The 26,627-nt window shown below is 32.9% G+C and overlaps 1 protein-coding gene across 6 annotated transcripts in view; it reads left to right on the forward strand.

Annotated features, from left to right (window-relative positions):
• Window positions 1-21,826, forward strand: part of LOC131847891 (uncharacterized) — a 71,637-nt gene extending 49,811 nt beyond the window's left edge. For 2 of the 6 annotated variants that reach the window (XM_059197583.1, XM_059197584.1), the window contains 16 exons: window positions 46-292; window positions 5,849-5,944; window positions 9,094-9,346; window positions 9,703-9,886; window positions 9,965-10,121; window positions 10,230-12,503; window positions 12,790-12,913; window positions 13,022-13,270; window positions 13,539-13,644; window positions 14,056-14,308; window positions 15,849-16,008; window positions 17,165-17,273; window positions 18,095-18,235; window positions 18,720-18,815; window positions 19,924-20,094; window positions 20,406-21,826. In XM_059197583.1, the coding sequence (XP_059053566.1) occupies window positions 46-292; window positions 5,849-5,944; window positions 9,094-9,346; window positions 9,703-9,886; window positions 9,965-10,121; window positions 10,230-12,503; window positions 12,790-12,913; window positions 13,022-13,270; window positions 13,539-13,644; window positions 14,056-14,308; window positions 15,849-16,008; window positions 17,165-17,273; window positions 18,095-18,235; window positions 18,720-18,815; window positions 19,924-20,094; window positions 20,406-20,577 (4,792 nt within the window). In that variant the 3' untranslated portion in view covers window positions 20,578-21,826. Of the gene's footprint in view, window positions 1-45; window positions 293-5,848; window positions 5,945-7,422; window positions 7,865-9,093; window positions 9,347-9,702; window positions 9,887-9,964; window positions 10,122-10,229; window positions 12,504-12,789; window positions 12,914-13,021; window positions 13,271-13,538; window positions 13,645-14,055; window positions 14,309-15,848; window positions 16,009-17,164; window positions 17,274-18,094; window positions 18,236-18,719; window positions 18,816-19,923; window positions 20,095-20,405 lie in introns of those variants that run through there. The other 4 variants (XM_059197586.1, XM_059197585.1, XM_059197587.1 and 1 more) reach the window with 4 other exon arrangements.
• The last annotated feature ends 4,801 nt before the right edge of the window (window positions 21,827-26,627 follow it).

Raw genomic sequence — 26,627 nt, forward strand, 5'->3', positions numbered from 1 at the left:
ATTTTTATGTCAATACTAATGCTTTTTTTATTATTCGCGTTTCAGCCCGATTTTTCGAGACAGTTCGTGTCACCACACGTCAGTGCTGTCCTCGGTGTCCGCCTCCTATAAGGGTATAAGCGACCTCGCCGCCCGCTTCGAGTTCACGTCCCGGTATAACGACATCGCCCGGGATCTGGACGCGAACCTCGCCGAAGCCGACATGGAAAGCTTCAAAACCGAAGATATACACGCCCTGCTCATGACCGCCAACTTGCCACACGACGCCATAATCGATGAAAGGGCGCACGATGTGAGTGTCGACGTTCTGATTAGTTTAGATAACTAGGATGGCATCCTAATTGATGGCTTGCCTGTTCGTAGTTTGTAACCGTCGCCTACATCCAGGAAGAGCACTACAGACATCACGTTATCATGTGACACCCGTGATGTCTGTGCTTTGTGCTCCTTGTTATTCTGAAATACAAAGAATCATGCCTCCGTACTGTGTAAATTCCTTGGCTTATCTAAACATAATTTCCCATCAACCTAAACGCATTTTACTAAACAAGCGGCTTAGCGTTAGAATTGCGTAAGTTCTAGATAAAAACATTTGTATAAAGTCTACCTAGGTAGACTTTATACAAATAAAATCTACCTAGGTAAAATATAAAATGTTTAAAAATACGAATGGAAATGTACAAAAGCGATGTTACAAATCACAATTCTTCAAGATAATTCGGTAATGGTAATTACCATCCTTTATCGAATTCACGTGTAGGTATATCTGTGAAAATATAGGGTACACAAGCATAAGGTCTCAAGTCTTCTGGAATGGCAAAAATGGGGGGCACCACACCACGCATCGCGTGACTATGGGATAGCAATGATGTTGTTCATGTATGAGGCAATAGTTGCCACTTCTCATCGCAATCACCCTCTAATAGGCCGTCAGATGTGCATTGTCATAAGATAGGCCGTCGATTGTTTTGCATTTCTGTTACATAAAAAGAATCATTAAAAATTATATAATTAGCATTATCGGTTATTATAGCTCGTAGTTGTGTTTTATAATTATTAAATGACAGTGAACAAAACTGACAACAGTCTCGAAATAATTACCCGTATGTAGTATTACCACCAACCAATAGACGATTAATAATATCGAATGCCTATATTTACTTAAATTGTATGTTTTATGTTTAAAATATTATTATTATTTGTATTTTACAGGGTTAGTCGTAAAGCGTCAAAACAAGGTCAGCTATAGAGTTTATGAAACTAACCATATCACACCACCTTAGTTTCTGATGCTCGCGGGTTCGATATCTCGTATAGTGCAAACGTTTCTATTCACGAAACATTTATATTCCTGGAATTCACGAAAATTAGTATGATTGTCTGTATTGGGCTGGTTGTTTTCTATATTTATTAACAAAAAATGCATTTAAGTATTTATACATTGTTCAGTATCAGTAACTCAAGCTCTAAATGATTAGATGGCGCTGTGTTGATTGTCGACTATTACTATATTCTTTATGGTATGGAGTGTTTGCATAGGGACTTGGCTAGTTAACGCATTTATATTTGTGTACAGTGAATTGTATCAACAACTGTAAGTAGTAATTTGAAAATAAATTTTTGCCTTCATAAAGAACAACATTTATTTTCAAATTTCAACTTTGTTTTTCGGTGAAAATGGTTTAATTTCATGAGTTATAACTGCTTGGTCTTTATGACTAACCTATTTAAGGTTAATAATATATTTGTTTAAAATAACTATGAAACTACTTATTGGAGACTATTATATTACATGTATATATATTATATATTATATTATATCTAACAGAATCATACAAAGAGAAATATACTCTTTGTATGATTCCGTTTAAGTAATCAATCGTCTTTGGAATTTGTTTTGTTGAAGTTAGATTCCAATTACCGATAAATGCTCAAGAAATCTCTCACTGCTTCAAAAAAGGAAATGTTGAATATTATATGTGTAAAAAACTTGTAAAAATAACTATGGGACATAATTCCATTCTGTTGAAACGAAGACATTGTTGTGGCCTGCAAAAATCAACATCTCAGGTGGCAGTTTTAGAAAAAAAAAATTATTGTTGTATTTTATAATGAAGTGTTATATTATATTTTTTAATTAACCAAATACCGGACACTCAATCAACGTAATTAGATATTAACAATACTAAGTAAAAGTTCTATTTATATTCCTATTTCTTTACTGACAGCGCTCTTACGTCTGTTAATCAAGCCAACTCGCAGCTCGAGTTCTTCTGTGACATCAGCTGTTTTAAAACAACAACTGCTTTAAGCCTTCAGTATTTTACTGTGTATACGGTAATAAGTAGTACGGGAGGTGATTGAAGTTAAAAATATCCTAACTTCAACCTACTTTATAATTATAATCTGCGTGAAATCCAGTTATAATAAGTGTAGGGATACCATGAGTGCGCTGAACAATCTAGTGACGGTAGTAGAAAAAAATGCTAGCACCTACCGCCATTTATATACTGTTACTGCAGTCAGCTCATGACCACTGTTAGTGCAAATGTTTAAAAACTGCTAGTAACAGTATGCCAGAACCTATTATATTTATTTACATTTTACGTCAGTATACGGAAAATCGATTTGTCGCTAAGTATAGATATATTCTAGTAGGAAGATTATTAGTATTTGACCAGTATAATATAATAACTTGCCATCATTAATAATATAATTATTAATTGTGGCACGTTATTATATTATATAATTAACCAACGTGTTAATGATACTAAAAATCGTGAACCATTCGTTACTTACACACAAATATATAAATAAGTCTACTAATTTCTTTAAAGTATATTTTTATATCAATCTATGATAATGAAGCATACGGTCCATCCGATGGTAAATTGACACGTGCGCGTTGCCTAAGGCTAAGGTAAAGGCAAGCAAAGAAACGTTAAAGTACATTCTACTACTTCTTGAAAAACCCCAGTTTGTAGTCTGTAAAGAAAACATCGGCAAATAGTTCGTAAAACAATCAAAGTGTGTGTAACAGGAAAGTCCTCTGATATTGTACTGTTTTATATTGTTCGTGTGACATGACTTAATAGCAGAAAATTTCCTTTTGTCTGAAACTGAACGATTATTGTGATGGAATGTTTTTCATTATATTCAGTACTAGCTGTTCCCGCGACTTCGTCCGCGTCGAATTTACTTTATTTTTCTAAAATAAAAGTAGCCTAAGTTACTCCTTATTTTATTTATAATATATATACTGTATTTATTTACTTTATTTTTCTAAAATAAAAGTAGCCTAAGTTACTCCTTATTACATCTACCTGCCAAAAAAAAGTCCCGTCAAAATCGGTCCAGCCATTTCAGAGATTAGCCGGAACAGACAGACAGACAGACAAAAATTGTAAAACATGTTAATTTGGTGTATGTACTATATTTTATTTGGTGTATATTTATATTCATGTGCATTTCGTAAAAAACGGTTATTTCAATAATACAAACAGACACTGCAATTTTATTTATATGTATAGATTTCAGTGTGTTAACAATGGTGCGGTGCTGAAAGATTAATAAGTTTAATAATACCAGGAGTATATTGTACCTGCCCACGTCTATTATTAAAATGAACGTTTTGATTGGTTCGTAAATTATAAAAATATATATGAACGTATAATGGCATATAAAGCAAAAATCAAACTGATATATTCTAAATTTAAATTTACTGTTAATACAATAACGGCACTAAATAATACCTACGTATTTATAACTTTTAAAAAACGTAGTGTTCATTGCTCTGTAGTTTTAGGGCCGTTTTTGTTCTGTAAACATAGTTTAAAGTTCATACATTTGAAATAATGATAGTATAGATAACCATACGATATTGTGCAAAAGTATTTTTGGAAATTTGCAATTGATTTTCACAATATTTAGTTATTTAGTATCCGTACTTGAAAACTCTAATGTTATTGTGTTAGCTTTTTCTCTATTCATATAAGATATGATATCACATGTATTTACTGACATACCTGCAAAGAAATTTGCTTTATATATGTATCATTACAGGTATGTTGGTAAATAACAAGACTATATTATTATTTATTTATGAGTATAATTACTGTATGATCTCATTAAACCGAAAGGCATCTATCTGGAAGTTGCGAAAATCATTTCAATCTTCCAGTATTAACAATATTATAGTTACTTTTTACCTAAGGAATATGAACAACAAAGATTTAAATAATATCAATTAGGCACACGTCCTATTCCCATTATTTGTTTAGTATATAAAAATATTATATATTATTGTTACAGTATGTAACAGTTTTTATATTGTGTAGGTAAATACTAATTATACTCTTGTACTTTGTACTCGTGTATGTTAGTAGACGCCATCTATTGGTGATAAACGACGACAATAATAAAAGCAAATATACGACTGTATCTGTTATTTAAAACAAAATAGTAGGTTACACATTAAAAATATTTCCAAAAATAATCCTTTCACTTCTTTCTTTGATATTTTTCTCAACTTTCTTTAGTCTACATGTAGTATTTTAACAACGTATTATTTTTAAACATTCATCCTAATTGCTCCATATGTTATTATATGAAACACAAATACAAGTACTTATAGATGTTTTTTGTCATAACGATTTTGCATTTATTTATATGTAAAAAATGTTAAATCTTACATTAACAAACCTTTCCGACCAATCTATGGCTAAATCACCATCATCAGTCACAAAAGACCAATCAAAGATATGTGCCTCCATTCTCCTTTGTAATACAGTACCATCTGAAATCTAATAACTAATGACGGTGTTGAAAATCATATTTCGGAGTTCTTTTCAGTAATCTTCGTTATAATTTTATTATAACACTTAATAATCTTCTTAGTCAATGAATAAATCCAAAAAATGTTTTGTGTTTTTAATCACCCGTTTCTTCTGTATGTGTAAGCATGTAAGGAAATTCAGATGTTTAAATTTTATATTTAGATATTTATTATTCTACTTTAACAGTTTAGAATTAAATTTCATATACATATAAACGAATTATTTTATCCTATGAACGCAATCATAGCAACGGAACGCAACGATTACAGTGATTATGATGTAAAATATAAAAAAACTGTGATAACGATGATAACCACGCTCAATATAAACGCACTTGTCACATCCTTATCAAATTCCTATATACCGTAATCGTAGGGCTGTGGCATAGATTATGTGGGGCAAGAATAACTATGCATTTAATTCTGTACTCATATTTTTGCATAATCTGTGGAATAAGATACATTGTTTGTTTTTTAATGATTACAATGCTTGTTAAGGCGTGTTTCAACAACTGTATTCCGAAATAACTAAATATTAGGCAATCATCACATTATAATTTATTAATGATTTTAACTAGGTGCTATCCTAATTACGAAAATTATGTCAAATATTGTTAACATTTACATGTATCCCGCATCGCTGTCCACTTGATCTATAAATCAGCTATATTCAGGTGTTTTTTGTAATCGACTATTTTTTGTGTTTATACAGTAAAAACTAACAAAGAATCGAATCACTCACTTTTATATATATAAAAGTGAATGATTTGAATGCTTTCTCAAGATATGTTATTTCCTCATAATGCTATGTATCTAGATGAAAAAATGTTAAAAATTTTGTATTTATGCATTACAAACAAACAAGAAATCGTTTCCTTCCTCTTTATTCATAGCCGACATATTTTCGTAATCATCGTCATTTATTTATTATACCTAAATATATTATTTTTCAGTTCATACATAGAACCTAACCTGGTGCGTGGTTTATTTATTTTTCCACATGATGTATTGCAGACCAACCCGCGTGGCGAGATGTTCGCCAGCATCTCGAGTTCTCTGATGGAAAAGTTTCAGTTCGAGAGCAGTATCAGTTTCAACAGTAGTCTCCAGGTTCGCCCGCGTTGATGTTCAGTGTTCAACTCGCTAATTTCATTTTAAATAATCATTATCATAGCTGTTCCATTATTCACCCCATATTTTTATTAGCACTGTCTTTTATGTGATACTCTGCAAACTTTACACTGACGTTGTCTATCTCAATCGCAATAGCTTCAATTTATACATTTATCATTCTAGAACCTCCCTAGATTTTTGGAATTGTTGTCAAGTTAGTTATTTCGAGGCCAGTTCTTAGCTTCTTCTACCTCATTGAGCGCTTAGTTAAAATTACTATCAGTTAAAACTAGGGTAAAATGGTTTTCTTATACCTGATGCAATTGATCTCCGGTAATTTTGCATTTAGCGACATTAGTTTTCGAACACTCCATAATTTTCTTTGCGGAATTGAAATACCCTGAAACGTACAAAATAATAAAGACAACTAATAAGCTGTCTTAAAATTTTTAGTAAACTATCATAACAAATATTGTCAAGATAGTTTACATTTCTATAATGGAATATATATTCTAAATTGAAACATACCAAACTAAGAAAAATACATTTTTCAAAATGATTACACTAAATTTTATTCCTTGTTGGCAAAAAAAATGGCAAGTGTTCTCATATTAGATAATATATTATAAATAAGACCTATAATAATATCTAATCATATAGATGCACTTATAATACGTAATCTAATCAATTAGAATAAATTATAGCTTTTTTATGATTAAAAACTTCTTATCGTCACGCCATTTAATAAGCATTCTTATTTTTATGTAAGTACAGTGACCTTGGACACAGTAAGACACTCGGAAGCCAAAGAGCTCTTTCGTATTCAGAACTAATCTTGCTACAGAGCGCCCCCAGCACATTCGTCCCACGGGATGTAGCAGTAGTAAAATAAGAGCATTGTCCAAGTGTGTGTAACGTTCACACTGAATTGCGTCAATCAGTTTAACCATGCTCGTTATTCCGCCGGTCATACAGTCATTCCCTCCTAGATACGTCTGTATGAGTGCGCTATATTTAATTGTCAGTATGTGTGCTCGTGCACATGCCGCCGCCATGTGTGCGTTACCAATGAAGTCTCTCCTCTCAGTCAGATGTTCTCAAACTGTACAAGCCTACTAAAATATAATCCAGTTGTTTTACTACCAATTTTTCTACTACGTTCAATTTACACATTGTCAATAATTTAAATTTACACAAAATCAATCAGAACTCCAAACCTATAAATTATAACTCATATGAACAAATTAAACTCAACACAAATATAGTATTCAGTTATTTGCATCGTTTCACAATTCACAAGAGTTTGCGATGTTTACTTACAATGCTCCTAAATGCTTTAAAAGTGCCAGTGATACTAACCTTGAAAGTGTTACAACAATCAACGAATAATTAGACAGCCCTTAATAACTTTTACATGCTAATTGACTACATGCATGTTCGCTGCCCTTTGCAAGCATTTTAAACACAAATGAACTTTATCAGTCGTGTTCTGAATTTAGCACAGTGAGCACGTGGGTTAGTTAAGTCGATGTTTATTTGCTTAACTGTGAATTAAAGTTTGAGCAACACATGCAGTGGCTAATATTAAAATTAATACGGGCAGCACCAGTCGCGTCCAGGGCTCTTGGGAGTGTTCTACGTTATACTTGCGATGAAGTCAATCACATATTTCAATACTAGTGACTCTTTGAGGGACCTTATTGATAACTGTGTTTGCGTAAGATAGGGCATTTACTTGGACCCTGTGTGAACTGTTGACTTTATAAAATATAAGGACAATCATAATGAATTGGACAACTCGTTAAAAGTTGCTGAATGATTGAATAGTGTGGTGTGTGTTAAAGACAGTAGACTGATAAATTTCTAAAAATGGGCGTGACCGACTATGATTGGGATTCTTATAATGGATATTATTCAGTAAGTGATAGTAATAGTGTATAATACGTCAATAATTAATTATCTAAAAACAATATTTTTCTTACTTATACGTTATCTATTTCTATTATTACCCATAATATATATTTTGCTTTTGTAATATAAACACGAATGGCTTAACAAGAATTGTCTTAAGAAGTACATAGATATTATGACTATTTTCATAGTTAACTGCGTATTTAGACAAACTACACAAGATCTCACAAGATTTGCAATAGATAATTTGTCTTACTAATTCCCTGTAAATATAAAATGGATAAGAAATCCTAATACAGAGAATATGTATTTATTAAATGCATTATAGACTTCAAATAATACCTACTACTATGAAGGTATAGTTCTTAGATTAAAGTAAAAATGGATGCCTACCCTCATTAGTAGAATAATAGTAAAATAACTAGTAAATTCGTGATGTTTCAACTAGTACGTATTGGTTTCATTTGTAGAAATTATTTGCAGTATACACAGCTTCATCAGTGACCTCATTTGTAGCAGGAAAAGGAATTACTTGAATTAATGATAACATTCATGTTGCGCCGCCATATTGTTATTTTGTACATACACACAATTTAATTATTGAATCATTACTTTGAAAACAAAATTCCTTATTAAATTTCATAGAATTACAGATAGATAAATAAATTTAATAGGTTCTACATATTAACAGCGATAAACATATGACAGAAATATTCGTATATAACAATGCTAATCTTTTATAATCTGATATCAAATAATGCATTATCGAAATCTTCAATAGATTACAAAAAGTATAAACAGATATAGCTATCCAAAGTATGTGTTGGTTAGCTGCAAGCGGACTGCAACTCCTTAATTTAGAAACGCCTTACATCCGCGTCCAGAATTACAACTAAACGTAAATGTTTATATCCGAACATACGTTTCGAAATCTTCTTAGAACCATAGCGAGAACGTGCACTATGTAACGCTATTAAAGTAGGAAAATGTAGGTATACGACGACCCATGTTTCTCACAAAATTCATGTAAATGGTTTTCTATTGTTATATTTAATTAAAATAAGCTTTTAAATACACAATATAATTAATGAGCAACTCGTTACTAAACGAGTAAACACATTACAACTACTCAATAATATTAAGTACATATGGATTACAATGTACCTACACAATGTACTATAAGTGCATAAGAATTTATCTGTTACGTATGTAATTCTGTATTTTATTTCAATCAGGGAGAAGAGTCCGTTGGTTCGATCAACACGATGTCAATATGCAAGTCAGAGTTGTTGTTCTCGCCTGTAAAGGAGGGTGCACACGGCGTTCATTTCAGCGTGGACAGCCTCGACTGCGAATTACCTACAGAACAGGAACTCATCCTAACATGTCAGGCAAATAAGGACAACTATACCATCGCTTTCGAGGGCAGCCTCACCACTTATTCCGAGGACAGCGAATGTATTGAACCAACCGTCAATCAAAAACATGGTAGTTCATTTTTATTTCACTAGATCTAGATATAGAAGATTATTGTTCAAAAGTCTTGTTACTTTTATTTTCTTTAAAAAGAGATCCTTTTTTATATAACTATATCTACACATAAGAAAATGCGTACAATTATAGAATTGTAAATGTTTTACATGAAAAGTTTTTTTTTAATATAAATTACTATTTATATTCTGAACTAGAATGGAAAGTAACCATAAGTAAATGATATCAACGACAGTGACGTAACGTTTATTCGTCTTATGATTACAAGTACAAACTTGCCATACTGATTCATCTTTATTAGGACGTTAATTAGTCATTTGCGATAAGTTATAAATGTTTTTCATCGTTTTCAGACAAATTGAAGGAAGACGAGAATGTAGTTTTAGATAATGATGAAAGAACGCGCAGGAATTTAGAATTATTAGAAAGATGTAAAAAAATAACTAATAAACTAACTACGTCTATGGCTAGAAGCGATTTAGGATTAACTACTTGGAGTAAGCTTAAAAAACAAAACAGTCAATCTCCTTTAAGAAGGTAAGTTACTCAAATATAAATATTTTTATATGTATTATATTTGTACAATATCGCAAATAAAATTAATTCAAATTTTAGACATCCATCTGGAAATAATAATGAAGACTCTAATGAAACGACTGATGCTACAAATGAAATGAGTAATTCTGTTATTAAAAGCCAAAGTTTGCCAAATCTTTATAGGAGAAAATTAATGAACAGTTCCATTAATTCTGCTGCTTTAAGCAACTCAACGGTAAGTATTAAAATATTTTTTTAATAGTCAAAACTGTAATTTTTATATGAAATCAACTTTATTACAATACTTATGTGTACTTATTAGTCTTTGTAACTTTATTTTCAGATTGATTCATTTACAACCAACCAAAGATTAACAGGTAATTCGATGTGCATGAAAGTTTACGATGTATCACAAAATCGTTCTTCGCACGGAAGCCAACACTCAGAGCCAATGAGTACATCTTCTACAGATAATCAAAGTTCATCTGATAAAAGTCAACCAAAACAACAATTCAGTTTAGTAAAATTGTTCATGAAACAAAAAAGCATGAGCAATGATGGTATCGTCAGTATGGATCAATTAGATCGATCAGAATGTTGGCCCTCTAGTGAAAGTGGAGATTCAATGGGAGAACAAAAAACTATAGATTTTAAAACAACTGAGCGACCCCAAGCGGAATTGCCGACTAATGTTGAAGAAATTACATCCGTTGTGTATGAGGAAATCCATCCTTATACAAATAGAGTATACGATGATGTTTTGATCGAGGAAGAAGAAACAACGGATGGGGCTAAACTAAGTGATAGCGATATAAACTTATATGCTACTGTAAATAAGCCACATGTAAAGAGAACAAATATTAACATCACAAATAGTCCGTCTAAATTAAGAAGTCATCGCAAGTCATATTCTTCACAATCTTCGGCTACTAGTGTTAGTATTTCAAGTTGTTCTGAGTCAGATGGTACACAGATCACAAGAATGAATAAATTATTGCAGCGGGAACCTTGTGATAATAAATCTACATCTACGCATTTTGAAACTACTACAATTGATAAAAGTATGCAAACATCTTGTATGCAAATTTCTAAAGTATCACATGACCGTGAATTACTTAAAGTAGTTGAACCATCGTTTCTAGAAAAACTAAAAGAAGGAGACTACGAAAAACCCGTATTTGTTTTATATCCCAGTTATACATTGCCAGACATTAGCTTTTTAAACGGAAGACCAAATATATATCTCAATCCTGTTCATGTAAATTTGTCGCCAAAACGTAGCGACAATAAGAGAAACAAATTGCAAAATAAAAATAAGAGGCCATTTTCCTGCAATGACGTTGAGTTATTAAAAAAGAAAGGTGTCGGACATATTAAAGACTGGGATTCCCTTAATTTCTTATTACCTGTAGAATGTAAACAAATGTTATCAGAGCTGCCTGAAGTAATGCAACATATGAAGGAAAGAGAAACTTTATCAAAATGTAATAAATATTGTAACGCGTCGCCGTCTTCTAGATCTAAGAACAGACCGATGAGCTGTGATTGTCATAATTTGACTGGAAATAATACAGCTATATCTTCGAGTTCTAGTACAGCGACTCAGCCATCTTCAGGATATCGAGGCTCATCTACAATGTTAACAGACTCCTCTGCTCAGAACAGCCCAGCGCCTGCAGGGAACTTTAATCCGTTATTTGTATATCGATATGATAGCGCAACAAGCTCCGAAGCCAGCTGTGTTAACAATGACGGCCAAAGAATTCACCCTGCTATTCCTAAACGATCACTTTCCTTAGCAGATCAGAATAGAACTGTAAAACAAGGCGAAGTGCCACCAGCAAGACCTCCGCTACCAAAAAGTATATTACGAAAATCAATGGATAAAACACGTAAATCAAATTCGCATGCAAAGCGTTATAGTATGTTTGAAATAGATGACTTTGCACAAGATCCTGTTGTTTGTATGACTGCAGTAACAGAACATAAATCGAAACGAAGATCACTTCAAGAACCTTACTATTTACAAAATCAAAATATTGATTATAGAAAGAATAACGATATAGCAGCCAAGAGATTGTCCCAACAATTTTTAGATGCAGCTGAAAAAGATGCTGATTATAATGAATATTATCAAGATGAAGGTGTTGGTACTGAAAGCAGCCTAGAAAGTGGAAAATCTAATGAATTAAAATTCAATAGGCCTCATACACCTCCATTACCAAAGCCAAGAACAAAAAAACTAGAATACACCGAATTTCCGCCACCTAGTGCATTAATCAGCAGTGCCGATTTACAACAATTAGAAGAGTTCTTGAAGCAAAGCGGAGTTCAATGTCAAAACGTGGATGAATGGGATCAAAATCAGGTACAAAAGGTAAGAAGTCAAGTGGCCAAATTCCTTCAAATGAAACGTTCGCAAGAGGAGAATCTGAGGTCCATAGAATCTAACGGCAGTAGTTGTAATAGCAAGAAATCTGTGAGCTTTGCCCAAAAATCAGAGGCAAAAGTTGACGTTACCCAAACTCAATTGAAGACATTAGAAGAAATTAAAGGTGGTACTACTCCGCCAAATTCACCTAATATATCAGCAGTCATAGCACAGAGACACTACCAGGTAACATTCCTTACTTTAGAATGCTATTAACGCACATCATGCCCGTTGACTTCTGTGAGTACCTTTGGTTCTTTGATTTCATTTTTTTTTATTTTTTTCATAATTGTCGTTATTCATGTATGTTATATCTTTTGCTTAATTTTATTTTTTACATCTTTTAATTTTGCTGATTTAATATCAGTTTTCTATATCCTTTGACCGCCTCTTTACATAACTATATTATATTTTTATAAATTTACAGTTACATATTATATTTCACTTACTTATTCTAATTAATCATACACAGGGCAAAAATCTTGCTGAAATACCAATTTGCGAAGAAGCTGAAGTAAGTCCAGATGAGTTTGGTAGTCCCTTACTGCACGATGGGAGAGGAAAATATGATTTCATTGACATATCACAAAAGAGAGGTGTGTATAAAAAACACAATAATAGTATTGAATTATCAGACTTGCTAAAAATACAGTAACACTTAAAATTATTGGTTAATTAATATTAACTTAATATTGTTTCTTCAGCCTTAGTCTCAAATGTTACCGATGCGGTGGAAATGTTGATTCAACACTTTTCGTCAGCGACAGATCAGGCTGAATTAGCATTCTTAGGAGATTCCAAACAGTCTCCTATTTGTGCTAAAATAGCACTTAATGCATTATGCCCAGCTTTATATGCAATATTCAGAGATGGACTCAAGGATAGTATTGAAACATCATTTGGAGCCGTTAATAATTCGGTTTGGCAAATGGTCGAGGCAACGGCAAGACAAGGTAATTTATAACCACAAGTATTTAAATTAATTCCTAAATTGTAAGATAATCTCTAAGTTTAGACATCTCTCATTAGCAATAGCGTCTTACTATATAATAATACATGACCACCAAATTCAGAATTAACAGTGTATGTACTTTACAGTCAGGTCTTGTAATAAAATAATGCATAATTTGTCATTAGGATTTCTTGTATTATAATATAGAAGTGTTAGAAGTTAGCTTCTAGTTTTGATTATGATGACAATCACGTTTAAATTTATTTTAGGACCTATTACGAAATCTCTCAACGAACTAGTGCTGAGAATTAACAGCGAAGATGCTGTAACAGAAGGACTCGTCAAGTTCAACGCATTCATTCTGGGTTTACTCAAGTAAGTATATGTACTTGAAATACAGTTTTTAATTTATGTCTAAGTATACATTACTGACTATAACGTAGTTATATAATTGTAACTTCCTCTCACTTCATGGTATATCTATACACAGTGTATCTAAAGTTGCGATGTGTATTTATTATCTTAGTCATAATAAAAGCGATAGCGACATATCATTTTGTACAAGTCGTACTTATATGACTGAAATCAAAAGAATGTTTATTTGAGTTTTTCTCTTTGTTTATACGATTGTGTACGTACATATCATTTTGTACTCTAATCTCAAGGACAGCGTATATGATTACAATGGGCCCTTCACTAATTAGCAAGTTTTCTTAACATTTTGTGAATCCCATTCACTTTCCCATTTGATAGGTTGTTAACAATTGTTTTTTTATCTATTAACAGTGCACAATCAGTGGATGCTTGGGTATCATATGTAAGGACTAGAGAATCAGTGTTAGCTAAGCATTACGGCCCTGATTCCATCATGCTCGCTGGCTGCGTCGGTGAGCAACGCTGCCGAACACTTTTGGATGCCTTGTTGGACAGTTTGGAGCCTCTAAAATTATTACCATTTTCTCTGGATCTCATGTTTGAGATGCGGGAACTTCATCGAAGTTTCAAGAAGATCGAAAGCGATATGCGGGCCGCAAGCCGGGTAAGCTAAATTATTCCTAATATCAATAGATACTTATGCATTATTTTGAATAAAAAATAAATCACGGTATTTAATTGTTTTTGGGTAAGTAGGTTACGATAACATGTTGTCTACATATCAAAACCGCTATTTCATACCCGACTGCTGCCTACAAATGCAAACATCGCTTTATTTGCATTTTATTGTTTACTGCATGTGCTTACGAATCACTACTCACAGCATTCGCAATAGTACATGCTGGATTATTTTGGCATTTGTGTTCGTGCACAGCTTCCATAAAATGCAAATAAACGACGATCAATATCATAACGACCCTGTCATCATTGAGCCACCGATTCCTATCGAACTAACGTCGAACAGCATGATGCATGGTGCTAAAAAACTTTAATGTATTTAACAGCCCACTTCGATTAACACACCGCCACTAACACTGAACCAACGGAACTTGCTGAAACTGGTCCGGTCGATGCAGTCGAGCGGACTTTCAAGTGACGATTGCCAAACTAGTGTAATAATGAGACAGAAAGAGCCTAGACACAAAGAGCCATCCACACCAGATCTATTAAATGATTCTGCTAATGTAAAAACAACAGTGGAAAAGAATCGACCTCGGTCATGCGTTAATCCTACATCTATCGGTTACGATATCTGTCCGAATAACAGTAGGATCGAGTTAGAGACGAATCGCCGATGGTCCGGAGTACAACTCGGTTCAAAACTTATGCAAGCGTTCGATCGGCTCGTTTTCGACGATAGTGATGATTACACTGATAGTCTTGAAAACAATAAAAGTGGCAGAAACACAACAGGCAATGACCCGAAGGTAACTCGACGAAGCTTTGTGTGGACATTGTTGTGTGTGCTTCGTTTCGTAGACGTTTTTTCTATAGTTGCGTTGAATTAGTATCACCGAGATTATTAAAATTATATATGCCTCCTAGCTTTTAATATTTTTTTTGCATAATATTATTTTTCGCGTAGTTAGCAGTTTTATATTTCTTTATTTTTTTTTAGTATACAATTTCATTTACTAGTTGTATATTGTAGTTTTTACGATACGAAAACATAGTACAAGATAGTAAGAATGAATAAAACTATGTGGTTTTAGTTATATCACTCGAATGACAAATAACAGTAGTCACCTAAAGACTAGTATGATACCATATACAATATACAAAATACTAATGACGTATTTACACTGCAAGATACTAAACATACATATACTTAATTACAAAAAATGCTAGTGAAGTAGTACCACAGAAATGTCTATTTCAGTGAAATTTGTCATTTAGTAAATTGAAATTTAGTCCCTGACGATTTGACCTGAATGTTTCTAAAATGTAAATACTATGTTTAGTCTAATATAGGTTTTTTTATATTTTAGAAGTTTTACGTACCATGGTTTTTTATCTTGATCTTTTTCTGTAATGTGTCTATTTAAAATTGGTTTTAATTTTTTGTTACCTCACATTTTTTTAATCTATAGCCATTTATCCAGTGCAATAATTATTATATTCATTAATACGATATTATCTTTCAGTTGGAATGCAGTGGAGAGGAACAATGGCGACCAGGATCTGCAGGAAGCTGTGCGAGCGGGAATACAGGAAACGGAAGCGCAAACTCAGGGGGCAAATTCCGAAGGTTGCAACTCAAGTGGGAGCTACTGAGTAATGCCGAAAGTCCCACTACACCATCAGGTAATAAATCATTGTATGAATTATTTAATATATTAGATACTAGTTGACCCGCGCAACTTCTTCTGCTTCACATTTTCCACGTTATAACACATTTTTGGTATAAAAGCGAAGCTGCAATGAAGAATGTTAAGCGTAGCTGAATGTTAAGCCTATAGCTAACTATAAATAATTAATCCAATCCAAAACCAACACTTACTGTAATACACCTACTGCACATCTATACAACTCTACATTAGAACTTTTAATATATAAAAAGAACTTAGTTTTTAAAATATTCTTTGGTACCTACTTAGTATATTATATGCCTACATTGGTATTATATTTCAGCGAATAAAACGTAAATTCATTTATCCTGGTATGTACACTAGTGTAAACTTGTGAGTTTATACGCGATATCTACTGAACCTAGTCATGCGAAAATAAATTAATATTTTCCTTATGTTGCTCATTTTTTATGAAAAGATTATGCTTTATAATAAAATCCAATCTACATATTAGGTGGTATTAGGCACTGTGCTTATTCTAAAACGTGTATGTGTCATATAACCATAGTAGTTGCAACTTCAAATTCAGATGTGCCATAAATATTTATGAATTCCTCAACTGTGTAAATAAAGCGCTGTTGAGATACATATTGCAGTTATCGTGGTTCACAAAGCTTATTTAAACGTTATATATAAATTTGCCTGATTTTCAGCTAGACCAAGCGATCCCCTTTTCTTTAATCCGTAATTCCTTGTGCAAATGTGTAAACATTCTAGAAACATATCACGGTGCTTATTTGTATGCCATATTAGTAGCAAATCATAATTATTTAGTTTCTCCTTGCTTTGGTAAAGCTTGCGATCAAAATCGATCTGTTTCGAAATAATAATACTGAAAATTTTCAGTAGCATACTTTGTATAAAGTAATTTTTTTAGTATCACTCATCTTCTTCTATGAAGCACTTGCTTTGTTTTAGTTTGTAAGTTGAGATATGTCAATGAAATTACAGGGTAGACAATCAATACCATATTCCTCCAAAATAGCACAGGTTTCCCATGACGATATGATGTAGATACATCGTACAGTTAATATATACAATGCGATGCTTGCTGTACTTCATCAAGACAGCTTGTTTGCCATTTCAGTTGCAAAAAAAAATATATATTTCAGGAGAAACATCACCCGCGGCTGCTCGGGGCTCAAAGATACCTCGGCCCGTGTCTTCACCAGTACGACCGCAAGCCCCAACGTTGCAGTCACCGGCAAAGAACACGCACCGGTTAGTATAATTATATATGTATATATATAAACATAAACATAAACATATAAATATTTCATCTAAAATTTCATTTACTTTGGATATTTATGCTTCGTGTCATATTACTAAATTACTTATAAACTATGTTCTTTCATTTACTTCGTCTCGTTTGTTTTTTAATAATGTTTTGTAGGTATACTATTATATGGTGATTAAGTAGATTAACTATCTCCTATCATGACATTGTTTTCCAGTGACCGATATACAAATAACATAATTATAATTTACAATATGTTATTAACACTTTCTTTGTGTAGAGAATATAATAGATATTTAGTGTCCTGATTATCAATGATACATAATTAATAAGTGTAATAAATATCTATAACATAATGGCCGTATCAGGGTCAGAACTGATATTAATTCATTTGACGTAATTGCAAAATAAAAATGGCGACATTCTCTATTTGTTGACCTATGTAATAAAAATCTATAATTAACGTAACAAACCATTATCATATATAGATGATATATTAACACCAAATAGAAATCTGTTTACTATAATACTGTTTTAATTCTGATAAATTTGTAATGTCACCAACTTACGATATAATAATAATGAAAAGGGTTCGGCAGAAGGATTGTTAGTAATGTATATATATAATAACCCCAATGTACCATATCATATTGACCTCCACGCGGTATCCCCTCGAAACCATCGTGCAAAATTTCATTATCATACATTAAAAAAATAATGAAAGGGAATGAAGATTTTATTATATCCTTACTCTCTCTCTCTCTCTCTCTCTAACATGGATTGCAAAATATTTGCTTGTACACAGTGGAATACCAGTCCCGGTGCGTAAAGGCACATCTCCAACAGCAACGCAACCCCGCACTTCGTCCGCGCGTTCAGGTGCCCCATCCGCCACTTCGGCCACAGTCGGTACAACTGCTGGCAAGCGACCGCAGCCCGCCAACAGGTAACTAAACATACGTCCATCTACAAGGACCAAAACTGTATACACGGATAAAATTACCAAAATAAATACCATATTTCACATTGTGCTATATAGGTGTGATTTGCTTCTGCAGTAATTATCTATTTTGCTTATTCGTTGTATTTGAATGGACTCCATATTTATGGTAATATGTAATACAATTACCGTTTTTCTATACAACATAATGGATGACGATCGCTTGTGTGATCATTGTGGTTGTGTTTTGTGCATTAAATGCACGTACACTTCACAATTTTTGGTTCAGCCCTAAGACATTCAAAAAAGGAGAATTTTATATAGAATATTATTAAAATGGTGGCGGTTTCTACGCACATAATATTATATTATCTGCACTTTATTTATTTTTAATATGTTTCTTTTCTGGTAAAATTCATTTTGCGTTTTATGTTCACCTTCATAGTGGTTGTAGTTGCTTTATTTCAATATCTATGCACAATATCTCCAGAGTTATACCTGAAGTAACATCGAAGAAAATCATCATGAACAAACCACGAGTATCAAACGAGGGACTTGTTAAAAAGACCAGTATAAAGAAAACGCCGTATGTACTATACACACCTCTGTGGAACTAATACTATAACCACACTAACAGAATTGACTCATTCAATATTAGTAATCACATGAAAAATACTTAAAATAATATTCATCAGTCTACATATATAATAACCTAAAATAATCGCATGGCATATAACGCTTCTAATGATATTAAATTTCGCTTTAATTGCATGGTGGACCCATCATCGTTATAAAACTATACTGTAGTCACCACTAAATATGATGATTAACGAAGAGTTAAGTGTAACCTCAGTTCGAGCAATGAAGTATTCACTTCCGATCCGATTATAAAGGTATTAGTCATAGATAAAGTATAGATGGTGATTGTAAGTGATTTCCAACTACAGTTTTGTTGATGTGCGAATATAATAATATTTGCTTGTCATTATCATCTATACGTGTATGTATTCGTAAAAGCCATAGTAAATTAGCCGATTATATTCCTATAGAAAAGAAATAGATATATGTGCAACCCTCCGTAAAACAAACAAACAGTAAAAGTCTATGGTTTGCCTGTAATATTAAGGACGTCATGAGTTTCCCTAAATTCAAATTTTATTAACAAATCCAACAACCTGCGATTCAAACGCATGTTTAACAACGTTTTGGTGAAAACAGGTATTTAAACTCCAGAGTAAAAATCGAGAACACTACGTGCAATAAAACTATAACCATTGTTTCATAAATATGTTAGGCAATTGTTAACTATACAAATATCAAATAGCTACATTTGATAGTTTGTCCTCAACAGAACAGTCAGTGAAATTACCTATACATATTACATATATTCATCATTAATATTTATCAATATAAAAAAAATCTTAAGATATATGAATAGATTGTCCAATTTTATTGTACTAATGATATATGTTTAGAAAATTAAAAAAATAGAATATAAAGTTCCTATTATATTTTAACAAATGTCCACTTATTAAACCGAGGCTCCCATGTTTGTTTTTGACTTCATTTTCATCGTACACGAGAGCGAGGGTGCGATATATGTTTTTAAAAATATTTGTTTTAATTATTATGATACGTAGCGTTATGCGTGTCGGTCGTTCTGTGGTTGAGGCACGTCGTGTGTGTGTGCGCAGGACGTCCCGCGTGGACCAGGCGAGGCCGGGCGGCGGCGGGGCGGCGCCGCGGCCCGCGTCGCTGCCGTACGGCCGCGCGGCCGCGCCGCCCGCGCCGCCCGCGCCGCGCCGCGCCGCCTCCTCGTCCGCCTCGCGCACGCAGCGCCAAGCCACCGCCAACCACAAACACAAGTGAGGCCTCCCAACTCCTACATTTTTTTTCTTATGGCTGATAACAGAACGTTGCTCCCGCCTGCGCTAACAGTTTACGCCGGCAGGGGGCACCGGTAGAGGATGATAAGAGTTAGACCATCGTGTTAAATTCACCATGAATTTATCATGATTATTTCCAAGAAGCGAAAACTAGCGAAGACATTTGTCTTGAGATCTAACGTTAGATCTCTAATCAAATTATATCTCTAGAAACAGACATATTTTCCTTATCTGAGAGGCGGTGACCATAATTTTACAAAGAAGAATTAATAATAGGTATGTTATTACAGATACGTGAGAACACTGTGGCACCGATTGCCGTCAGATTCCGGCCACTTAGCTTTTAACGAGGGCGAACGTCTTCGATTGATATTGGAAGTCGACGACCAGTACCTACTGTGCTGTCGGGGTGAACAGAAGGGTTTGGTTCCCCGCGACGCTATCCTGCTAGAGGACTTCTGATATTGGCAACCGTAGCACGATTGGCAGCCGTGCTACCGGCCGCTGCGTTTGAACGGTAATTTTGGAAAATGTTAAAAGACGTGTTGTGATATTAAACAGTTTACTCTTTATGGTTACCAAGTATTATTGGATTTTTGAGCAATTAAAATAGTGAGGAGAATATCTTTGTACTCCACTCAAAGATGACACTTTTTCGTTCCTTGAAAATCCAATCAGATCACAGTATTATTTAAATCATAAAGCGTAAACCAAGAGTGTTGTAAAATAAGGAACCTTTTGGTATCGAATCAGGGAAACAGTGATGTTCGGTTTTGTTGGACACGATTTATCAAAAAAAGAAGAAAAAGTGATGAGAACTGTACCGGTACTATCGATGTATATATTATAATAACTTCTAACTTTTAGTATTATCACTCGTATCCTTCGTCGTCGTCTTCTTACTCCTGTATTTTAGTGTAATAATTTATTTAATTTCTATATTACGTTCTACATAATTAATCATCATTTTCGCTCTCGTATTGAATCTTTGACATCACTGAAATGGACTCTCGCATTTCTCATTACGTAGTAAAATCTAGTCTTACGTTTTAGGGCACGATGAAGTCTTGGACTGTATATATTATTAAATATGAAAGAAACACAAGTTGTTGAACATTTACTGGCAATGTAGCGGTAAATAGCACTGCCATTCATGAACAGTAAATGTATTCTTCAATGAGATGTGATATAGATAATTATTTACTTATTCTATAAGGACAAAATCTCATAATCTTAAGAGCAAACTCCTTGTCATGCTAAATTAATAAAAATCACGTTGCTGAGAGAATGACACCCAATATTAATTCGATGTTTAGATAAATTACTTCAATATGAATTGATGTCTAAATTTACCCCTATAGTATTAGAGTTTTTGTATTATAATGTTATACTCATTGGCATATAGTGTATTATACTTGCACATATATTTTATAGAAATAACCGCGTTGCTTGTTTTTCTAATAACTTTTTAAGTAAATGGATGTAGTTGTTGCATGACAGCCATGCAATAATAATATAATAACATCGGGTCCCCACGGATTCGTGCTTTAACACATCTTTATATTTACTAATCGCATGCATCCTTTCCTATATCACCCTCCTCACACGGTCTGTGGGATTTACTATCAGTAGAAAACATCTGTAGGTAGCTTCAACATGGTATATCATATTAACATACCCAGATCCATCGTCCTGTCCTTAAGGCTAGCCTACTAAATATAAATAAATTATCACATAACAACGGTGCTGGATTTAACACATGAGTCATGTCTAAACGCATGCGCCTATCCACTCACTCCTTCCTCAGACCAGCACAGAGCAAAAAAAGTATGCTATAAAGATAGATTTTTGATTGGCACCTACTTTATGCAATAATGATATTGTACAAACATGCAACGACTACCAATCCTTTACTAATTATATAAAAAAGTTACATTGTTTTGCTTGCCGCTAGATGAGTATAAAGATATTGTGATATAATGATCATATCACTGCATAAATGCGGTTTGCAGAGAAAATGATATTTTGGTACGAATTTGTATTGCTCAAGTTGGAACAACAACATTATTCGATGATATGATATTGATATTCGCAAATAAATACTCTTAGTGTAACCCTTTCTCGTACTCGTCTATTCCAGTATTGGTACGAGTGTATAAGATATTGTGTACATAATATTCTATGAGAATTATCATTATAATAGTGAAATTAGATGTCAAAATTTGTAACAAACCTTTTGAATGCACGATACAGTTCCTCTCGTAGTCGGTCGTGCTGTCGAGTCACAACGTCGGTGAAACATTAGTTGTAAATCGTAGTATCAAAATTATTGTATGCTGTGTCTTCTCCAGCACACGTGGCATATCGAAACTTGCCAGTGTTAAGAAGTTTAAAGTAAAACAAGAGGCTCGTCGATAAATCTCATTACATATAAGATGAGCATAAGTTGACACAAATTAGAATTGTACAATAGACGTAATTAATACAATAATTAGTATACTTGCAATATTTAATAATTTTATTAGTTGAAATAATAGATCGACGTAACTGTAATAAGTATTTCCTTTTGTAAAATTGACATGTCATTACCCATTTTAGTGTTAATTCGCGCTTTGTGACTGAATGATGTGATGTGGCCTTTTGTATGTATATTAAAGTTATAATAATGTTATTGTGTTGTGGGTGTGCGCTTGTTGCATCAGTCGGAGTAATCATTGTAACGTCTACTTAATTACGAATAGCATTGGGGATTGCTTCCACAAATTATTTAAATGTAATTATTATTATAATGGGAACTCCTAAATAGCTGTATTAGTCGAACAAACATGCCTTAAATAGCGTTGAGGTGAGCAGGCACTCTGGCGACAGCTTCCACACAATCGCTTGGCAGTTAGTGTAACCTTTCACAGTAATATTTAGAGGAGTTTGTTAGTCGTAAGTTTTTATCAACAGTTTGTATTGTCGAATGTTAAAACAGATTTTTATAAGGTGACTTTAATCCCTGCGCGTTCTGTTTAAGATGTTGGCTAGATTATGGCGAGTCAGTTGTCCCTATCGGTACAAACGGTTAAGTTATTTTTAATATTATTACACGTAAGGTTTAATTTATAATTTACGATCGGGATCAATATGTTGAACTTGGGTTTAATTCTTTATTTTCTTAAAATAATATTTAAAAAATATATAAAAAAGAAGCTTTCGTTAGCTTACGAAACGCAACGAACGACTGAGAAATTAATTCCGAATATATTAATTTAAGTTAACCTCATAAATCATGTATATTTATATATTTCTATAAGACATTATCAAACAGTGTATGTATTGTTTAAAAATATTTTATTTGTATTAAGTGCCATAATTTAATGAATTAACATTGATAAATATTATTGTATTGCATAACCATGTACACCAATTAAACCAATATATAAAATATGTTGTTTTATTATAAACGACGATGTTATTATGAGTCATCATGTCATCGAGAAAATTTACAATCCTCAATTATTTTTTTTTAATATTTGAAAAGACTATGAAGCCTCTTCAACTTCACCCGATTGTAAGTGGTAACTGTATATACATGAACAGCACTATGGACATCACTTGATCATGTGATCCTTGATACCACTCCTGCGTTGCCATTCTCGAGGACTCAGATATCAAACCTTGTATACTGTAATTTTACTGCCTCTTAAATTTCCTTTTAAACCGAAAATCTATGAAACTAAGGATGAGCTAATTTTAGAACTTAAAATATTATAAATAAAAAACATAATTGTGACACACACATTTATTTTTTAAAACTACACAAACTATTTACTTCGAAATACACGAGTGTTTTCTTGCTTTCGATATTGATTATCTATATAAAGTATCACTAATTCACGTGTTCTCTAAAGTGTCATGTGTTTACATAAACCCGAGGTCTTAGGTAATCGCTACATATACTGAAAAAGCTGAGAATAGAAATCAAACAACAAAAAACATTCGTTTCGTCTCACCGACCGAGAGCGATTCACACTTCACACTACTACTATGCTACGCAATTGATTAATATTCCAATACGGACAAAGGCACTATTTTCCTCTGTGTTAAACATCAAGAACGATAAAGAAGAACATTAAACCTACGACGACGACAATCTAACGACATTCTAATTTTATATGCACCTAATAATGCGTTTCTTATAATATTGACTAGATATAAACCTATCTTGTGTTTTACTAAAATCTACAGCTTTATTATGGTACCAGTTGCTAATAATTCTCTTATACAACACATTGAAAAAAAATGTTTATGTAATGGGAATGGTAACCAAGCTAATAGCCTACCTGATGGTAAATAGTAACAGTCGCTTAGGTACTTACATGAAAAGAACTACGGGCATCATGTGACACCCGCGAAACCATTCATGCTAAGCCATTCATGAGGACTAAGATGCCATGCCACGTAACCTTTGATTTCACTGGTTTATCTCACCCGTCAACTGAAACTCATCTTGTCGGCTGAAATAGGCTGAGGTATACACGCAAACCAGTTGACAAGTCTACCTTCCTTGTTTTAAAAAAAAATTATTAGCAACTTTGCACTATAACTCCCTAACTAATAACTCCCTGATGAACTACTATAGTGTTAAATTTTAATACTATAAACACCACATTCATGTAAATTCTTCGTACAATTAATAACATCAAAACTCAGTAACTACACATAGAATAAATCTATCGTATGTATAATACCGACTTATTTCGGTACCTTGCAATATTTTGTAAGATTTATTGCTCTAATTAACAGAAGGGAAACTGGTGAATAATTCTGAGAAACCTGACAAGAGACCTTTTATTTTTAAATATTGTAGCCTATTCTCTACAGAAATAATTTATAATATTATTCTATTGTAATCTGAAATATACCAAATTTTTAATAAATAGCAATAGTAATTTCAGAAATATAATGTTAGTAGACATATAAATGGACGGACCGACGGATAAAGTAGCAAGTTATATTTTACTTATTTAATTAGGGAACCTAAACATAAGATAAATAGTGAAATGAAAAATAAAAAACTGTCGCTCTATTTAATTGTATTATCTAATTGGAAAATATTGAGGGAGTCATCTTATGAAAATTAGTTTTGCTAATCTCATAAAATAAGGCTTTAGAATAATTTTCATCAAGTCTTAGGTACATATTTCACTTATTAACCTAAACTAAGTTTTGCTGCATTTAGTATATTAAATAATATACTAAACGAACATTATTATTATCCTCTAATCACAGTATTCTAACTGTATAACGGCCCAACTGAAAATCAGCGCTGGAATATATATTTTTAGCATTACGCTCAGTTGTAGTCTATCTTGACTATGTATATATATATGAGTTTTTATAGACTTCCTATTTTTGTTTTGCTTTTAATATTACATAATTGTTCGTTTTTTATTTTTGAAGGATTTAATAAATGTTATTCTGTTTAATTCTAATCAACTACCATACGAGAAAATCTACAATGGTCTTTATGACCTACGATTGCATTATTTTTAATTGACAAATCTTTTTATAAACCTATTTAATAATATCTCTTCATAATTATATTTTAAAGTGAATCTACTACATATACTTAACTAGTAAGGCCTGTGACTGTATCCATCATTGGATTAGTATACAGTGAACGCAGGGCGTTGTGAGATGGATGTGCGTCTAGAGCAAGTGGAACGAGGTGGGTCACGAGCACTCGCCGGTCGTGCCATAGATGGACGTCTATTTCTCTCGTTGTTACGCAAAACCTGGTCTTCATCCTCGTTCTCATACGAAGCAACGTATTTACGCCGAGGAGAGAGTGTGCGCGGCGTCCGCGGCGCTCTTGCAGAACGACATCGGGACATGGGGCGTTCTTCCTCTGCCCATTCGTGTACCGACATGTAATATTGATCCTGTTTAAACAAAATAATTCTCTATTATGAAACCATATCTATCTACATATTATTTCTAGAAGAAAACTTTATAGATAATAACTGATACACCTGAAAGAAAATTATATGGATTTTAAAGTTGAGATTTGTAATTAATTTAGAACACTGTAAAAGTGTTTTCATATAATAATTAATTTTATGACATTTTCTACATATATATTTTTTACATCTATGAAAACAATAAATAAGATAAGAGTGTGTGTGGTCGTAAGTAAATATCTACTTAATATATAGTGTCCAATGGGAGATTTCTTTTAAGTATAATTTCTATTTTCTAAGTATATGATATTCATAAATTATGAATATCTGAACTAAAAAATCTCCCTCCGGATACCCTTTGGTTATACAACAGTGTAAATATAAACATACAACTTACCCACATTTAGGCGGCATTAAATCCATGGACTAGGTGCGTGTTGTGCAAAGTGTTGTAGGTTCTAATATAGCACAATTACTAAGTACTACAATAACTTGAACAAATGGAAACTTGAATTCTTATATTTTATGTACAATTAGCGTATAAATAAAACGAAGAAATTGGTG

This window comes from Achroia grisella, unplaced genomic scaffold, assembly GCF_030625045.1.
Source record: "Achroia grisella isolate CSIRO2021 unplaced genomic scaffold, CSIRO_AGI_Agris_v1 utg544, whole genome shotgun sequence".
Classification (NCBI taxonomy): Eukaryota; Metazoa; Arthropoda; class Insecta; order Lepidoptera; family Pyralidae; genus Achroia; species Achroia grisella.